Raw genomic sequence first — 20,222 nt, 5'->3', positions numbered from 1 at the left:
TTGAATGGAGCAGAATGGAACATTTGGGTGCTGCTGTATTTTTGTCTTTAAACTTTTTAAAAAAGTACGTTTGTAGAAAAACCAAATTGGTTTGTTTACTTCTTGAGTAAGGAAGTCACAGTATATACTACTGTATAAGAATTTAGCATGCAAAATAATTTTTGTATCCAATTAAAACTTTTTAAACTTGAAAATATTCTTATACAAAAAGTGAGTATTTAAACCTTTTAAAAAATCGCTATGCTTTATTCGTCATGTGTATTACAGGGAACAAACATTAGGTGTCACTAAGATATTGAGCTAAAAAATATAGTACAGCGTCAGTAGTACCAGCGATCCTAACAGGATTCTGAACAAATAAGTTAGAGTACACAGAGATTATATACACTGATCTAAGTTAAAGATTTTTCTATAACATAACTTCTTTGAACTTTCTCTAATGAATTTATTTGAACAGATAAGTGTTTACTGAAAGGTGTATAGAGGCACACACCTGGTGGTGTGATCTTGGACTTCTCTGGGCTAGTTTACAGTAGAAGAGATTAGAGTTTGGGTCTTCATCTGGCAAGGGATCAGTTCTCTGTTGATATAGTATATTCTTGCCCTGGGCACGAGGTAGGAGAGTGTCTTGCTTCCTTATCAGGTGACTCTCTGTAGCTGAAGAAATGAGTGTCTCTGAAGGAAGCCATCTATACTCCTAACCAAGGGGAAGATTGCTATGAGATGGGGTCTTATGTGTAGGGGGAGGGCAAGAGGGGTGGCGTAGGAGTGTCTTGGAGAACTCCATTTCCCTCCTTTTGGGTGGAGGGAATCCTTTTTTTTTTTTTGCATGGAGGTACCATAGTTAGGCCAAACAATGTCATATAACTACAAATTCCTTGTCTCTTCTGTCAATAGAGCAGTCTCCACACAGCCAGTTTACATGTTTTTCCAGTGTATTTCACAATGGAATATTTTCTATTTCTTGTTGTTCCTTTTTATTAGGCTAATAAATACTAAGAAAAAATGAAACTAGGAAATCACAAACCCCTATTGGTATGATTGATTTTTGCATAAGGAAGCCCTTCAGCAGCTTTCAGAAAGTTCTTTCTGAGCTTGAGAATGTGTTCAAGTTGATACACAAGCTGAGGCAGTCTAAATAGGAATAGAGTTGTGTTCTGAAGACTTGTTGCCCCTCTTTGAGAATGCTCAGCTTGGAGCAGGGCATGAGATGTCAAAGTAACACGCTCTGAACGGCAAACTGTGTTGTGACCATGTATGAATCTAGTCTCTGAAATAAAGTGACATTCATTGCTTTGCAGCCTCAGGAAAGTGACTCTGGAGCAGATTCATGATGAGTTCGAGATGGGTTATCTGTAGGTGTTATTTGATATACGTGTCTTGGCAATGTGAGCCATTGTAGCTGGGATAAATGTCAGGAGGTTTGCAGTACTTCAGGGTATCCGTTTTCCCGCAGCATTTGAGGCCAGTAGGAAAGAGGGAAATATTTTTGGAGCAAATGTGGAAAAACTATTATTTGCTATTTGTATGCTTCATTTATGAGGGAGAGTGGTGCCACCTGGAAGTTTTTAGATCTCCAAAGTTAGAACATAGATGCAAGCCTTTCCTGAATAATTAATATGTGTTTTGTGGTGCTGGAGTGGCCCATCATAAATTTTGGGACATGGATTAAATATATTACAAAGGAGAAGTCCAGTGTGGTTTCTTTGGGATCAGTCCTTTGTTACTTTGGTCAATAAGATTTATATGCTGTGGGGTGAGAAGGGTGCTTACTTATACAAGGGGATTTGGTTGAACGGGAATTTGATTAATTATATAATTGTCAGTTCCATAACTGGGCTGGTGTCAGTGGTATGTATTCTTGATTGAAATTAAGTCTTCACTGACATGGTGGTGGAGGGGGGGAAAGAATGCCAGCTACTGAATGACCATCCCTACTTTCTGCAGCACCTAGGGTTTTCCTCTGAGGCCTCCTATTCATATAGCTTGTGAGATCTGATAAAATCACAGCCAGGGATTGTGTAGTTGCAGATTATATGAACAGTATTGCCCACTTATGTGTTTAACAATATAATTTTGGAATGTTTTCCTTGGCATTCATGTTATTCCTCGTTTGGTTTCCCAGTTAGATAATTTTTTCTAAACTTCGATATTCTGTGGATTGGGGATTTGTATCTGAGACTCCTAAGAAGAAAGGACATAGCATAATCTACACTTGCCTACCCTCTTCCTATTGCTATTTAGGGTCCAGGTACAAAAAGAATTGGCAGTTGTGTGGCAAAGTGACTTTATATACAAAATTATGCCATTCACTTGGCAATAGCATATATTCTGTATATGTATCCTTTCTGCATCCTCTTAGGGTCTGGCTACACTGCAGTTGGGGGCGCACCTCCCAGAGCGGGTAGAGACAGATGCGTGCGAGCTCGGCTTCAGGTAGCATGCTAAAAATAGCAGTGTAGACTTTGTGGTGTGGGCAGTGGCGCAGGCTAGCCACCCAAGTAAGGACCTCCTAGTAAGGCTGGCTTGTACTTGGGCAGCTAGCTAGCTGCAATATCCACACTGTTATTTTTAGCACGCTAAAGCTCAAGAAACCTGACAAGAGAAATCTGTAAGATTTTATTTAGAAGCCCTTTCTGTTTTAAGAAGCAAGAGTCCCAAAGTTTAAGTGAAAAGCTATACACTGAGGCTATCATCTGTAGCATTGTGATTTCTTTCCTCCTTCAGTTGGACCCCTATTCAGTACATAATAAAATAATGAGCTGCAGGCAGTCCAGTTTGCGTCTGCGTGATTATGAAGTGTTTATGACAGCTACTAAGCTGACGCTTTTCATAATGGTGTTACATTGACTTCTAAACACCTTTGTAGTCTGCCTCCAGGAGTGTATGTATGTCTCTGCAGTCTGAGTGGTTTTACATTAACATTTCCTTGGAGAAAGATCTTTGACTACAGAAGTGTTACTTGCAAATGGAAGATACCATTTGATCGGCTTCAAAGGACTGAAATAATGTTTGGACTGCTGGGTGCTGAAGTAACGGCTGGAGTTCTGAGGTGTAATGTCTAAATCTGTATTGTATAAGATGCAGAAGGTATCCATCCAAACTGGTTTTCTTTGATCTTTGTTTTGAAATGGGGGTGGGAAGGTTAAAAGTGTTTTTAAAATATGCCTTTCGAAGTGGGAAGAAATCTGGGATTATACAAAAGTAATGACTACAAGTTCCCATTCAGTAATTGTGCAATGTGGTTTTGTGTTGTGTTTGGAATTTGTTTTCCCTTTGCCCTCAGTCTTGTATTTCAAATACAGTGTCAGAACCAGAAAGCAGTTGGAATTGGTTTATGCTTAATGTGGTTTACAAGAATCTGTTTTAGATATTTATTCCTATTCACAGAAATGCATTTTGGCTGCTTTTGTGGGTGATAACTTTTTTCATTGTACACAGGAGGTTTCAGAAGTAGAAAGCGACATTAATTTAGATTTTCCCTATTCAGTTAGAACAGAGTTATTAGGCATTAATTTTAATAAATTAGGAACTTTGACTGTTCAAAGGGAACTGCATAATAGTAAACATAACGTATATTTAAATATATGTTGTAAAAGTTGTGGTACAATGCTGCTACTTCGGTCTTTATTGGTATGGCAGCTTAAGGGTTGATTACATCCACTGATTAGAGACCCATGGAATACTGGTCATAGCTGGGCAAGTTAAGGATGGCATGCTATTCTCTGACTTTTCCTTTGTTTCATTGTCATAATGTAAAAATGATGGGCCAATATTTACCAGTTAATAAATATTAAGATTTTTAATGTGTTACACAGTCTACTGCAAATGCAGGAGCTAGTTGTGTGTGTGTGTGTGTGTGTGTGTGTGTGTGTGTGAATTCTTTTCCCTTCCTCAGTTCTCGAAAAAGCATGGTGGTGGCTGGGAAAACCAGTTCCATTCTCCCTTCCTTCCCCAGTTTAGTCAATGGTGGTAAAAGTGCCTGTGACTTATGCAGTAGGAAGCTAATGACAAATTAAGTGCTTTCTTCCCAGTTTCTTCTGACCAGAGGATATTGGGACCTGAACAGTCATCCCCAACATGGAGACCCTGGTGCAGGCTTGCAGTAGGCACTTAGAAAAATCTGAGACTGACCGAGATGTGTAACCTTTAAAAGCATCAGAAGACTTGGGAGGTGGGCATAAGGACAGGGACTGGGCTAATCATTCTTCTAGGTTTGTTTGTTTGTTTTTCTTTTCATACTACAAATGTTTTGAGTTCTGTACAGATTTAAAAGAGTACTGGTTTTGTTTTAACACACATAACTTGCACAGCCAATTGTGTTGTAAAGCTGTGTGATTTATAATGTACTCAGAACCTGGGGAGAGAAAGAAAAGGAAAACATCACACCGCTCTGCAGCAAACCCTTTGGCAGATGGAGTGGTAGTATGAGTAGGCTTTGGCCTTGTCTTCACTGCTAAAAAAGGGCCCTTTTTAACCTTGGAGTAACTAACACGCATGAGCTATCCCAAGGCACTTTGGTTTTACTGCAGTGCAAGCCTTCCACTGGTTGAGTGGGGTGCGTTTACCTTGCAGTAAAACTAAAGTGCCTGATCTTCACTGTGGTTTTTACCTCAGGATAGCTCGCATCTGTTAGTTACACCAAGGTAAAAAACACACCTGTTTGAGCAGTGAAACAAGGTCTTTGAAGGGCATTCCATGGGACCCTCCTTGGTTAGAGGGCAAAGCAAGAAAGGAGAGCTATAAAGTATCATTCTGTCCATATCCTGATGGTTCTCCATACACCTGCTTCTTTTCTTCTTGTGGGTGTTGAGGGCAGGGGTGAAGAAACACGGTCCCAAATTACAAACATGTATGTAGTCTGCAGCCTGAGCATGTTAAACCCCCTCAAAACATGTTACATTTATAATGGTAGTATTGATGCATCTGTGACCAAATGCATTAGCAAGCTGCTTAACTACACTTTGTATTTTATTTACTTTTTTATTTTGTATTTTTTGTTTGTTTATTTATTTTGTATTTTTATTTAATGTCCTCTGTTTTCCATAGTGGCTGCAATTTTAACACTTCATTCAACCCACTGGGAAGAGTTTTATAATGTTCTTAGATATCTCCACTGTTCTGTTCTCCAGGCAAAGGGAGAACACGCATCTAGGCATACAGAAAGTTTATACCAAATAGGGGAGAATGAAAAGGGTAGCCTCACTCCAACTGGCTGCTGCAAACAGCTGTTCTATATAGCGCATTTATATTTGTATCACACATCCTTACAGGTTCTCATGTTGAGCTGTTAATGTGCCTAGGAAAAGTGTCTGTTTGTTCAGAGGGATATGTCTGATGTGGGGGGATGGGTAGGCAGTCTTATTTTAAGAAACAAGTGGCCTGTGGATATGTCTACACTGCATATGCTTTACAGTGGCATATACAATACACATTGCATGTTCCCTAGCATGGTTATAAATAGCCAGTGTAGATGGTGAGGCATGGCTTAGGTAAGTAGAATAGAGGCATGCCTGACCCAACATGGTTCTCTGCACATCCAAGCAGTGTCTCCTTATCTATGCTCCTGTTTTTAGTAGCATAGCATCCTGCTGCCTCCCCAGTATTTGGAACCTGGAGTGAAGGACTCTGGCAGAGGGGATAGGCAAGCAGCAGGGAAACAGCAAGGAAGGGTTCCAGAAGTCCCCACTGTCTTTCCCTGCCAGAGCCTTTCGCTGCTGTGTATAGTTACACACCACAGTGTGAGTGCAGCCTGCTTTTTGCTGTGATGTGCAGCTACACGTACTCTGTACACCACTGCCAGGAGTGTGCAGTGCAGACATGCCCTACGTTACTAATAATGGTTTGGGTTATTAAAACAAAGAATTTTACAAATCTAATTTTACTTTTGATCATTAACACTGATTGTTTACTTTTTCTTATTTGTCCACTTACACAAGAAAAGTTGAGTAGTCAATTTCTAGCTATTTCACTTTCTCTCTTCATGCTTTTGCCTAATGCAAAAGTAATTGGGTTGTTATCACTACAGAGATTTATTTTTTTTATTACAACTATACATTTGAATGTAAACACTAAAATTCTGGCTGCTTGCTCCCCCCCCCTTCAAATATCTTGTTTGGTAGTATTTCTCTTGAACTGGATCATGTCAAACAGTAGTTCATACAGATATCAATAATAATTTAGGTTTTCCTACGATATTATTGTCATTCAATACAATATTTAAAAACCAAAAGGTAGATTTCTGATATCTTACCTAACATCTTCACTAAGTATTTGTGTGACAGTGCTGTTATTGTATACTAACAATTTGCATTTTTATTTTAAGTGTCAAATTTCTAATTTATTTTTTCCTTCTTTGGGTTTGGTGTATGTTTGGCATTTTTTGACCGAAGGAAACCTATTTTCTATGGTTGGAAAATATTATCTTCCTTACAGTGTAAACAAACCTTTTTGTTTGCTATGGGTTCAAACTGGTATGCCCTAAACAACAGAAGTCTCTCATCAAAAATTAAGCAATGGTCCAGATTGATCCCTGATCTGCCATACTTACGAAGTACTGGCCCAAAATGTTTAAGGGAAGAGGGGATGGCTTCACTCCCTTTCCTCAATCTGTTCTCATATCAGGAGAAAAGAACCAGAGGGAATTGAACTGAAATTTGATGGATTCTTTGCTTGCAATCTTGCATAGAGATCTGAAGCTTTAAAAATACAACCAACCTGTGTCTTGACTCCTTGGACTGTGGAAGCTGCGAAGTCCCACCACACCAGCTTGTGGCCGTCATTTTGGATTCACCCTTTCTATAGAAAGAGTACCTGAGGCTGCTTTTAAAGCTTCATTTTCAATTCTTAAAACCTGTTTGGAAATGTTCTTTGCTTTTGGAATGGGAGAGAAAACCTTTAAGAGATTGAAAGCTGCCACAGGGACTCACTACTTATCTGGAGCAAATCCAAAATGGCAGCCACAAGCCTGTTCCTCTGCAGGTGCTTTCTGAAGAATTTAAAGTCTATTTATATTTTGTCTGTGTTTGGGAGACTGAGTTGCTCAGGGGATTGGTAATGGGATGTGTAGCCTTCCACCTTCTGGTTGCCAACTCACAGCTAGCCCAGGTTGGTGGGGAGAAAGTTGTTAGCCATTATGTGACTGTATGGCTTATGTGGTGGTCTCTCCCAGTCCAGTTCCTAGCAGGACAGGTGTCCAAGTCAGAAAACCTTGGCCCACTTTGTTGGCAGTCTCAGCAAGGAGATGAGGACTAAATCGGCAGAGATGTGCAGTGGCAGTCAAAGAAGCGAACAGAATGTTGGGAATCATTAGGAAAAGGGATAGATAATAAGACAGAAAATATCATTCTGCCTCTGTCTGTCTGATTCCATGGTACGCCCACATCTTGAATACTAGTTGCCCCATCTCAAAAAAGATATATTGGAATTAGAAAATGTTCAGAAAAGGACAACAAAAATGATTTAGGGGTACGGAACAGCTTCCATATGAGGATAGATTAATAAGACTGGGACTCTTCAGCTTGGAAAAGAGACGACTAAGGGGGGATATGATAGAGGTCTATAAAACCATGACTAGTGTGAAGAAAGTAAATAAGGAAGTGTTGTTTACTCCTCATAATACAAGAACTGGGGGTCACCAAATGAGATTAGTAGGAAGCAGGTTTAAAACAAACAAAAGGAAGTATTTCTTCACACAACACACGGTCAACCTTTGGAACTTTTTGCCGGAGGATGTTGTGAAGGCCAAGACTATGATAGGGATCAAAAAAAGAACAAGATAAGTTCATTGAGGATAGGTCCAGCAATGGCTATTAGCCAGGATGGGCAGGGATGCAAAACCATGCTCTGAAGTGTCCCTCGCCTCTGTTTGCCAGAAGCTGGGAATGGGGGACACGGGATGGATCACTTGATGATTACCTGTTCTGTTCATTTCCTTTGAAGCACCTGGCATTGACCACTGTTGGAAGAGAGGCTACTGGGTTAGATGGACCATTGGTCTGACCCAGTATGGCCGTTCTTGTGAGACCGTACAAATGTCACTCTCCTCTGGAGATGGTCCTTTTCCGGTCAGGATTGGGACATGTTACCAGGGCAATGGTGATAAAGCTTTACTTGTTCTGTGGATAAATAAAAGACATCCGTCTCCAAGGCTAATAACTCAGGTCCTTTTACGAACATAAATCACAAAAAAAAAAGAACAGGTATTGTTGGGTGGGACCAATCTGTTTTGAAACCTGTTTATTCTAATATGTAAGTTTTAAACTGCAAACGAGACCATAGAGGTTCCCCTTGCAAACAAACCCAAGAAGCATCTAGGATTTTACTGTTCTGTAAACAACAAAATGCATGTATTAAGATTTTAAAATCTTCACCCTGTCTTTATGCTGCTTAAAGTAGGAGAGAAGGACATGCTGTCGTGGCGTGGGAGTTCTAATGTTGGCTCGGCCACTGACTCTGTGCCTTTGAGCAATTCGCTTTGCTTTCCTTTTGGTTTAGTTTCCCCTATCAGTAAAATGGGAATAATACCTGCCTACCTTCCATAGGTGTGGAGGACTAATAAGTAAATGCTTATACAACACATTGAAGAAGAAAAGCAGCATAGCCATAAGGAACTTGGGCTGGGATTTCCAAGGAAGCCTAACGGAGTTATGTACCCTGTTACAAATGAGTTTCAGTGGGATTTGGGCACCTAATTCCCTTAAGCTTCTTTGAAAATCTCAGCCTTAACTTGTACCACCTCTTCAGCATCCCTAACGAAATATGTATGCTTTTGTAAACTTGCTATATCTGAGATCAGAATCTCAGTTAAGCGGGTTTTGGCCTCCTTAACTGTTTTTTACTGTTGGGCCTCTTACTTTGTTTGGCGCTAGAGCTGATGTGCTGGCTTGCTCAAAAAGTAGCACGAGGTGACTGAATTGGGTTGGTATCATATGTGAATCACTTCTTCCATACTTCTGTTATGTTGTTTCCTTTTTGTTTCCTTTGTAGTCATTTGTGTGCATACATATGTGAACCACTCTTTCATGGTTTTGGGAAAAAAAAACAACCCCTTAACTGCCAATAATAATAGTGTCAAAGTCTTATACTTTCCCACTTTTTCCTTTTTATAGAACTGGTGTGTTCCCACAGATACAAAACCTACTCCTGCCTACATCTCTGCTTTCATTTCCTCTTACTCCTTCTCTCACTTTTTACTCTCTCCAACCTTCCTTCCTAACCATGCCCCATTGGTGCCTTCTTCCATGTTGCCCATTATGCTTGGTACAGGCTCTCTTGTTTTCTCTTCCTTTTTCCTCCCCCAAACAAGAAAACCCATGATCCATTGAAGAATTAAATCTGTGGAGGGTGTCACGGGGAAACGTAGCTTCACCAGTTTGACTTTGAACATCATACTATCATTTGGTTTGTACATAACATGAGTGGCAAGCTCTTTGGGGCAGGGACCACACCTCCTGCTCTAGGAGAGGCAGCGTACTGTCTGTCATCAAATTACTAATTTGTTAAATCTGAAATTATTCTGAAAGAAATAGAATAATTAAAATTTTATGTACTGTACAAGCACTGTTACTAAATGGCAAAGCAGAATCTGTGATGCTGATAAAAGGAGTACTTGTGGCACTTTAGAGACTAACAAATTTCTCTAAGGTACCACAAGTACGCCTGTTCTTTTCGCGGATACAGACTAACACAGCTGCTACTCTGAAACCCCGGATGCTGATAATCTACCTAATAAAATAAGAGCAGGATGGATTAAGGGTCTGAGTCTCCTCTTTCTTACATCAGTTTTATAGCCATCTATATCAGGAATAATTCTAATCACTTAATTGGTATTACTCCTGACTCATTCAGTTGTGAGACTGGAATAGGCCCCAAGTCCCTGGGGAGAAATGTAAAGACAAATATTTCCCAAAATTTTTGTACTGTCCTGAATGTTATTTTAAATTGAATCAGGAGAGTAGGTGGAAAACTGAAATAAAGTTGTCAGTGTTCAATGTTTAGTTATAAAAAGGTGGAGTGTTTACTGTAGAAAGTATAGCATTTGCATATAGTCTTCATAACAAATAGATGGTTCAAGGGGATAAGCAGCAGCAGTTTGACGTACATTATCTCTAGCAATGGTGATAAGCTATAGTTAAGAAGTTGCAACAAAGTGTGAGTTGGAGTTACTGGTCATGATTTGTTGCTCAAATAGCAGTGGATTTTTATTTTTCCAACTTGTCATCTAAACTGCAGGAAGTAATTGAAGAAATATAAAAAGACATTTTTAAAAGGTTGTGTTAGATTTATGGTTTAATACTTATCGAGTTATGAGGTCTTTCTTTCAAATTGTATGCATTTCTGATATAGTAAAATGCTTGTTTGGCAAGCTCTCTTCCAAAAATAGTATGCCAACATGTTGGTTAAATTTTTAGCTTCATTACATCTGTTTTAAGTTCTTAGTTATTTGGAAATGAGTTTCATAATGTTTGCCATTTTCCTGAAGTTTGACATTCCATATCGGATCCATTACCAAGCAGTTATGAAAATACATTGTGACCGACCATTTACAGGAAGTCTGGAAATTCTTCTTAACTACTTTTGATTTAATCTTTTCAAGATTTCCATTAGTGACTAACAATTAGTTTGACTTTGTACTTTTGAAACAATTTTAACACCTATACAATATATGGTGCACTAAGATTTCAGGTTCTCTGACCCTTTAAATCCAATATTTGATTCTCTTAATCAGAGATTCATTTGACTTCTCTAATAAAACATACAGTGTGTACAACAAACTGTATTAATCAGTGGCCAAGTTGAGGACTTGTATCTTCTGAAATATGTACAGTATACTTATGAAAGTTGTATTGCACTCTTGTATTTTATGTAGCCTAATGTAAAACATGAATTTCTTGATGTGAAGGACCTCTGTTAAAAATAACTGACAAATTATAGTAAAGACCTCTAAAATGTCTTCTCTAGGGGAAGGGTATGATTTTGGGGGGGGGGGGGCAGAGGCAGGTTTGAAGATGCTTGGATAGAAAGGAAATATATTTTCTATTCCAGTTTGCTGTTCCAGGTCTTGGGTGAACCAGAACTTAACTTAGTGTATGAAATATTTAAGTTTGCTGAGCACATCTGGAAATTACCAGGGAAGAGAGGAAAAACACTTCCCCTGAAATTTATTTCTAGTGAATTCCTTTTGCCTCTAATTTTTGGAGTCCCTACCTGGCTCCAAAGAAAAGCTACAGCTCACCTAGGGGCCTAACACATAGTTTTTTGCATTGATTTAACTAAATCTGTTTTGTGTGGTTTTTTTTTTTTTTTTTTTTAAGTTGTTAAATCAGCATAGATGCAGTTGTACCAGTGCAAATGTGTTTATAGCTTAAATACCTATATGGTAATTTACCTGCAGATCACTCATGGTTTCAACAACTGTCAATAGGGCATCCTGTGACCCTGTTACAGCGCCAAACACATAAGAACCCCTCAAAACTCTGCAAAGTGGGTTCACTTGTGCTATGTGGAAGGCATGACAAAGTTTAAGAAATGATACTTAGTGAATTAGGTATGGGAGGAGGGAAGTTTTTATGGTTTATTAAAACAAGTAACATTCTTTACGTTGTTTATAATTTGTATATTATGCAGATCAGTGGTGAAGCCCAGGAACTCTTTTCTGTTCGACACGGCCCAGTTCGAGCTGCACGAATCTTGCCCGCTCCACAAATCAGTAAGTGCATTGTTGTGACAGTTCACAGCTAAATGTATGTTCTCTTCAACCTACTGAATGAATCAGTATTTTTTCTTTAAAAGTTTTACTTGAATATTTGTTATAGCCCGGTATGTCAGCTTTCCATTTGTTAGAAGTGTAGTTAAAATAAGTTACTCTTTCAGAGTAGTTTGGTTTTTACTAATATCACTGTTCCTTGATTTTCATATCTATTTGTTCCATGCTCCAGTCTTGACTTGGTCTGTTTCCCAGACATTTTTTTTGTTACTTTATCTGACAGCGACATAAAATTGCCAAGATAACTGCTTCTTTTTAAAAATATATGAGCATAACTTTGTTCACTGTTAAGAACCAATAAACGGAGGGTACTAGAGATGCACAGGAGTGCTTCTTTGTTCTATGGACTCTTTTTTTTTCTGCATGAGATTTTGGTCTCAAAAATGTGTGTGTCTTTTCTAAGTGCTTTTGATTTTTTTCCCTCCATAATTCTGAATTACTTAAAATTTTTAACTCCTGTTTTTAACCCCAGCTGCTGCTTTCTTCATAAGCTAGAGAACTGCTGGGCCTGGATATCTTAAATATTCTAGAGACTCTTATGCTTCTATTTGAAATAATAATATTCATAATTAATTATTATATTATTTATCAATTAATGTGTTAATCTAAAATACTGCTGGGGGGGTGATTTCAGATATTGTTTTGTTTTAAATCCTATCTCCCTATCATAGGAGCAACTATTGTCGGACTGGCAGGGACCTCCAGAGGCCATCTAGTCCAGGCCCTTGCACTCATGGCAGAACTAAGTTTTTATTTAGACCATCCCTGGCAGGTGTTTGTCTAACCTGCTCTTAAAAATCTCCAATGATGGAGATTTCACAGCCTCCCGAGGCAATTTATTCCGGTGCTTAACTACCCTGATGGTTAGAAAGTTTTTCCTAATGTCCAGCCCTAAACTGCCCTTGCTGCAATTTAAACCCATTGCTTCTTGTCCTATCCTCAGAGGTTAAGGAGAACAATTTTTCTACCTCCTCCTTGTAACAACTTTATATGTACTTGAAAACTGTTATCATGTCCATTCTCAGTCTTCTCTTTTCCAGGCTAAACAAACCCACTTTTTTCAATCTTCTCTCATAGATCTTGAATAGTTTTTAATTTCTGGGCTTTCTTCAATTTGTCCACATCTTTCTTGAAATGTGGTGCCCAGAACTGGACACAGTACTCCAGTTGAGGCCTAATCAGCGTGGAGTAGAGCAGAAAAACTACTTCTCATGTCTGCTTACAACGTTTCTGCTAATACATCCCAGAATGATGTTTGCTTTTTTTGCCACAGCGTTACACTGTTGACTAATATTTAGCTTGTGGTCCACTATGACCCTCAGATCCCTTTCTGCAGTATTCCTTCCTAGGCAATCATTTCCCATTTTGTATGTGTGCAATTGATTGTTCCTTCCTAAGTGGAGTACTTCAGAGCAGTACTCTAGTTTGTCCAGATCATTTTGAATTTGAATCCTGTCCTCCAAAGCACTTGCAACCCCTCCCAGTCAAAGAGCATATAGAATGCTGTGCAACAGCGGAAGGCAGGGAAAATTTTCATCAAGGATACTGAAGCAAACTCCCACTCTTAGGAAAATTGTCATGGGATTTTTAAGTTCTACATGTGGGAGACAGGAATTTATTTTTAAAAGTCTACTCCAAAAGGACTCCACAGTTTCAGTAAAGAAAAATTGAGAAAACAGTTTTTAAACCACTACAATTTTTGTAATAATTATTACAATCATTATGATAGAATTGACACTCCATTAATACCTTGTCGTCCTTTACCCCAAGTATCATTTTTTTTCCTTAGCAAGATGATGGTTGCTAGCAATAGGATTAGAAATGCTTTTTATAGTTAGAGGCTCATGTTCAAATACACTGCAGAGTTTATTCATGATTTGTAGTCCTTACCTTCTCAAACTTTCAAACTCTTGGGATGAGTAAAAGATTTTAAGTTTTCTTTGTCATCTGTTCAAGAGGCAGTGCTTGAGATCCAACCTAATGTACATGAAGAAATAACTTTAATAAAAAGTATATAGTGTAAATAATATAGCATACATTAAATTCAAGACGACATTTTGCTTTCTCAAAAGTAAGTAAGTTTGCCAAAAACATGAAGGCTCTTTTTTTATTTCACGTTTGGGAAAAATGATAAGTATTTTCTAAAACTTGTAATATTATAACAGACCACCCATGTGCCCCTGAAGTATCAGCCGTTGAAGCTTTTTCTGGTATTCAAACACAGTTACTTTCCCATTCTGATCAGAAAAATAAGTGGAATGGGAATTCTTTGTCGTTTCTTCTAGTTGGAGTGGAGCTAGCTTTTAATTTGTTCCTCTTTTTGCTTATTTTAAGTAAACCATTTTCAAACAAATTGACCTTTCCAGTGTTTGAGGTTTTTAACATGTCTCTTAATGTACAAATAGCCACCTCCTCTCTTGAAGATTACTTAAATGTGGTTTTATCAAGTTCTGAGACCAGCTGTCTTGCTTGCTCAACTACATTGTTTCAGAAATTCTGAGTAACCTCCTGGAAGAGTTTGCTGAAAAATTTGAGCAACTATGCATAAACAAGCAAATCCTCTTAAAATCTGAGACTGTTCAACCCAAATACAGGCAATTCCCAAATAACAGGCCAGTTCACATTTGCTTATAATCATCTCCAGTATTTTGAAAGTGGAACTACTATGCTCTCAGAAGAGAGAACCGGCATACTAACATTTTAACTTGATATAGCTAAAATAACGAGATGGGCTTCACTAAAACATCAGGTGCTGTTCTGTTGTCTTAAAATTTTCTGTTGATTTGCTAATTATCGGTTAAGAAGTCTGGTCTAGAATTAAGATCCTGACAATTTTGTCATCCAGGATCCCATGGCACTTTTAAGAGCGTGAGGAGTTACCCTGTTAGTGTCCTGGCTGAACCTCAGTTTGGGCAATATCTGTTTGACCAAAACTCGCCCTGTAACTTCAACTGGAGAAGCAAGTCTCCTGCGTACAGCTGCTAAGTAGTGTTTCTTGTGTAAAATGGCTGCCACATTCCACTGCAGTCGACCTAATTTGAGCTGTTGTTTACTTTTCTGTTCAGGTCTGGGGTTAAGTGGGGAAGTGGTACACAAGTTAGGAATCTGTGCAATAGTGTATTGAGAGCTATTTACCAGAACTGTTAAGCAGAGCTTGTCCTTGCACAGAACTCTAAACTAGAGTTAGGTTTAAGTCGATCTTAAATTCAGTTAAAATATTAAACACAAAATGGAATGTGTTAGAGCAGTAGCAACCTACTGTTAGAATTTAATACTTTATATTTAAAATTTGTGCAGGGCTTTTTCTTTATGGGAACATTGTCAACTTTGTAATTAGCTGACAAACTACGGCTATTTTGCTCTTTTCTGTGTCATCAAATATTGGATCCCTGGGTCTTTTTTAAAAAAGGAAAAAAGGGGGAAAGAAGTATAACTACAAGTGAAGGAAACAATAGTTAACATTCCAACAAGTTCTGTTTTTTACTGAGGGTAGAAAAATGCTTTGTGTTGTACAGTCTAGCAAGCAAACTAAACTACTTCTTATGAATTCCGTTGGGCAGTTCTCTCTCTCTCTCTCTCTCTAAACTGCTTATATTTAGCATTTAACAATGATAGTTGCTACATCAGAAAGCTATTCAAATTAGTTCATATTAAATTAAGTTAAACCTTTTATAAACATGTTTTGGTCTCTTTTTACATGGCTTGGTATAAAGTAAATCTGATTAAAAATACACGAATGTATTATTGACCAATATCTGGAATCAGATAAAAGTAAAACTGTAATAAGAGGCCTTAGATAACTGACACACATAAGCTTTAATGATCCTGAACAAAATAAAATGCATTTGTGAAGGAGAAGCTGATTGATTATTATCAGCAATGCTCAAACACAGTTTTACTGTAAAGATGTAAAAAGGGAATTGTTGAATGTGAGGCTCATGGTGGATGAATTTGGCACGTTCCTAGAGATAGATCTGTTTGTGATAAGAAACTCATTCCCAGGTGTGAAAGGAAAAGTTCATGGTTTTAACTCAGTTTTTCAGCAGCACAACTTAATAGTTTGTGGACTATTTTGTTAACGTACTGTAATCCTTTGATGTTTGATTCCCTGTTGCATCATGTTTTTCACATCATAATATAGTACTGTTTTCAAAGAATTAAAGAAGACCTCATCAAATCTGATTTATTAAGTTACACGGCAATGTGTACCTGTGCATTTTAACATTTTTCTATTATTTGAGGATAGGAACAAGCCTTCAATGTCAAATCAGTTTTTTTCATGGTGCTTTCAAACTTTGAGAAGTGTTTAAAATATTTAAACTTTTTTTTTTTAAGAAACTATAATTTTTTTCAATCTTTGTTCTCGTTGACTAACACACATGAAAATTGTTATCTTTAAGAAAAATGGGCCCTGAGTTAGACTGTACTGTGCCTTTTCTCCGTTTCCTTATCGCTCAAATGTATAAAAGAAGATGGCTAGTTTCCTTAGTCAGTCTATATTCATTTATATTATTTTTTATTTGTACATATTGTTAAAGTTAGTCCCCTTTATGTGATTCCACTTTGCTAAATACATAGACATTTACTGTATACTCTGAACTTGCAGCACTGTAGTTGCTAACTTTAAAGCACAGAGATAGAGAAAAATCTAGTGCTAGTAATAAATACCAGGGATTCCAGAGTATAGTTAGTGGAAAGCCTGGACAAAGGTGACTTCTCACTCTCAAAATGTGGCAAAGCTCAAGCTTAAACGTGTTTCCTTCAAGAGCAGATTTCAAAGGCAAGCGTCCACTATTGCAGACTTCTGGCTTGCTTGAGTCTTACACTTGAGACACGTAGATGAACTGTGAATGGTTGAATATTGGAATTGTAACAGGACAGACTGGAAGAAGTCCGAAGTCATAGTACTTTGAACTTGAGCTAGAAGTGAAATGGATGTCAGTGAAGTATATGGTGTATATGCGTAATGAAAATGTGCTTTCCAAGCCCACCTTGCCCGCAGATATGCAGACACATTCTGGTGTACTTGAAGCTTATGGATAGCCTTGAACGTTCGCCTCAAATGAAGTTCATGACGGTAGTCTAGCCTTGAGATAACAGAGACATGGATAACTGAAGAGGCATGTATGTCTCTTGGCTAGCTGAAGGCGAAAAATGTTCTTGGCTATTGCTGCTGTCTGTGAATCCAGGAACAGTGCTGACTGTGGTAACTAACTTTCTGACCCTGACATAATGAACCACCTTCACAATAGCTCAGCAGAGACTGACAAACAAAGGAGAAGTTATAAATGTTGTCTGTTTCTCAAAATGCTTATTCCATCAATCAGCATCATCTCAGTCTTATAAGAGGCTAGAACCGCCCAGACAAACCTTCTTTTCTTTTCCAGCTGTGAACGCTCTTGGCTGTAGCTACAATAGTGAGCTGATGGATTACTTAGAGTATAGGCTATTTTTGGACAGGATTATGTCTGCCTTTGTCTAGCACATTGTGGACACTAATGATAGAAAACACAGTTAGTCCAGAACCTAAGGATAGCACTTCAATATGAAAGACAAGATGGATTGTCTCTCGGTTGTGTTGGAGATCAGATATGTTGGTTATCCACTTGAACATTGTGATAACCAGAAAGAAGACAGATGCAGGGAAAGATTGTATACAGTATGCGAACCTGTCTCTTTTTCTATTCACCTGTTCAGACTAGGGCTAGTGTCAAGTGTGACATGGCTTTATCAAGATGGTGAGTCTGAATATGTATATAAACTGGTCCAAATAGCATTAGTTTGTGCAGTCTTCAAACTATAAGCCAAAATAGGCAATACAGAGGTTATTTCCTACTGATATTATTACATCCATATGTAGCCTTGGAGAAAGGAATCTGTATTTATAAGGCATCCAAGCTCTGCCTTCTTCAAAAAGTCAGATTTTTAATTGGATCATAAAATAATCAGGAAACCAATTAATCTCTTCCCATCCCATTTAAATCCTTTTGGCCTCCAACAGCATGGGTGGTTGTGATTATTATCTGCACCTCGGAATATAGATGGCCTTTTTGGAGACTGAAATATTACTCTGGCCAATTTTCAGGCTTACAGGAGGAAGTACAGATGCTTGGCTAATAATCAGACTATGAGGACATCTTTCTTGATGCTACCAGGCTTCAGAATAAGAATCCTAATCCTAGACATTTTGCATGATTGCATGTTGCATCTGGTTGGCACAGCTTCTTAACCTACCCAGTTACTCACTGTTTTAATCCTTGTGCTGGGATTGACTTGAGTACTTATTCCATATGTGTAAAGGTGTCTAGTTTTCTGAGGACTCTGAATTTCTCCTGGTCTGTTCAGACATGCAGGAGAAAAGATTTGTTTGAAGACAAATTGGTCTGATTTTCCTGTTTGTTGGGGGTGGGTGTTGGGTGGTGGAAACCTTACGTGGTAGATGTAAAGGAAGATGAGGCTGGGGCTCTGCCAGTTAAATTAATTAACTCTCCCAGTGAAATGGAAATAGTTGGTAACACTGTCATAGGTTGGGTAGCCTGGGAATAAAAAGCAAAAATCAGGGAATATTAACTTTTCTCATTTGCTGTGATAAGTTTTTGTGACCTCCTCCTCCTCCTGAAATTGCTTTGTATTAGGCTTCCCCCCGTAATATATAGTGGTTCCATTTAACTACATTAGTCCAATCATACTCTTTATGTAGCATAAAGTGTTTTCATCACTTCTTCCAAAATTCTTACTCATGCCTTAATCACTTCCTTTCGGAACTGTTGCAGTTCTCTGTTAACTGGTTTCCTGTGAGAATTCGGGGAACCTACGTACGACTTCTAAATTTTGGTTGAAACGATGAAGTCATTAAGAAGTTGCTACAGCAAATTTCATGAGTGTGATTGTTCTTTACCTCTCTACTCACTTTGAGGACCGTGTTGTAGTTGTAAATATTGACAGTTGAGATAACATAAATGGCTTCTTACAGTTTTTGTAGCAGAATCAGAATATGCTTGCTCTATGAAGTGGATTAGTTTGGTAGAATATCTTATTTTTCCCCTTCTTACTTATTGCAGTCTGTTATAGTGAAAATCCTGTATTTACTGAGCCAGCATATTTGCTTAAACCCTTTGAATTCAATGGGTTTGCACAGGCTGTAAATCTCAGCTGAGCAATTAGTATTCCATAGTCTGGAAAGTCCAGAGCCTAACACTGGAATAGCAGAGTGTGGTAGTTTAGGACTGATGTGTTGGCAGAGTTTTGTGTGTAGAACTTGGCTTGAGCCATTGGTTGTTTCATATATTCCCAGCCCTCGCTATTGTGAACACAAATTCATCAAATTTAATTCAGTTCAGTTTTTTGCCAATTTCTGTATTATGCTACTTGCATGGTTTTTTGTTTTTAAAAAATCACACAGTACAGAATGATTATTTGTACTTCATCAAATTTACCAAGGAGAACAAACATTGTAAACAGTAATGGAAAGTATCAAACTACTTAAGGTTTTAAAAGAAATGTGAACCAAGGAACATTGTAAAACAAACTCTCTTAAACTAGAATTAATTTCAGAAGTTAGAATTGAGTTACAAACTAGTTTTGCACTTGAAAACTATTTCATTATACAAGTTCAAATTTTATTGCAGTTTTAACAGGTATTACCTGCATCTCTGACTTCTGTTTATATTTTTAAATGTTTTTACTGTGAACCTCAAAAGCTGACTTAGCTTAATCTGCAAGAATACTTAAAGGAACTATAATATTTAGGTTGCTCTCTAAAGGAAGGCAGATGTTAATATTGTATATATTCAGCCACTTGGGTGGCTTAGTGGTTTTAAGTCTCTTAAGGCAAAAATAATTGCCAAGCGTGTACAATACAAAAACCCACCCTACAAGCTGACCAAACAGTAGCAGTTTGTAGCTAGAATTGGTCAGCGCTAAGTGGCTTGTGCAGGTGTGTTTTTAAGCTTTGGTGTTTTGGAAGTGGTGTAGGGTTGATTGTGGTAGAATGAAGTCTGATGTAGGTGGGTTAGAGAAATTATAGAATAGAATTCTGATGTAGCAAGTAAGCCTTTTATAAGCTGTATAGAAAAAACATTGGAGTGGTTTTTTATGTTTACACCAATGTAAAAATATTAATATTCAAAAGTTGACTGGCCCCCCATTCTGCTGCCATCTCACTTTTAGAAACATCGTATTGGTTCCTTAGGTCCACAGGGCTCCAACTTTAACTGCACTAGGCTCATGTGACTCTAGCTTTGGTTGAATGTAATTTAAAATTGCAGACTATTTCCTTCTAAGCAACATTTTCTCAAATAATGCACATCTCTTTCCTCTAATAGTAACATTTAGTTATCACTATCAAATATTTCAAAGTTATTTTCTTGTGTTTTTGTAGAAACTGTTTGCTGTATTGACTAAGAATAAAACTGTTGTGTCTCAGAAGGAAAGGGCAAATATCTGTAAAAGTGCA

General features: G+C 38.0%; 1 protein-coding gene across 9 annotated transcripts in view; it reads left to right on the top strand.

Annotated features, from left to right (window-relative positions):
* The window catches only part of BCAS3 (BCAS3 microtubule associated cell migration factor), a 489,647-nt gene that overhangs the window by 11,291 nt on the left and 458,134 nt on the right, over positions 1-20,222 (top strand). For all 9 annotated transcript variants that reach the window (XM_074974373.1, XM_074974376.1, XM_074974372.1 and 6 more), the window contains one exon: positions 11,629-11,710. In XM_074974373.1, coding sequence (XP_074830474.1) covers positions 11,629-11,710 — 82 coding nt within the window. The remainder of the gene's footprint in view (positions 1-11,628; positions 11,711-20,222) is intronic.

This window comes from Natator depressus, chromosome 17 (assembly GCF_965152275.1).
Source record: "Natator depressus isolate rNatDep1 chromosome 17, rNatDep2.hap1, whole genome shotgun sequence".
NCBI classification, from domain to species: Eukaryota; Metazoa; Chordata; order Testudines; family Cheloniidae; genus Natator; species Natator depressus.
Note: the sequence above shows the minus strand (reverse complement) of the source record. Positions and strands in the feature narration are given on the sequence as shown.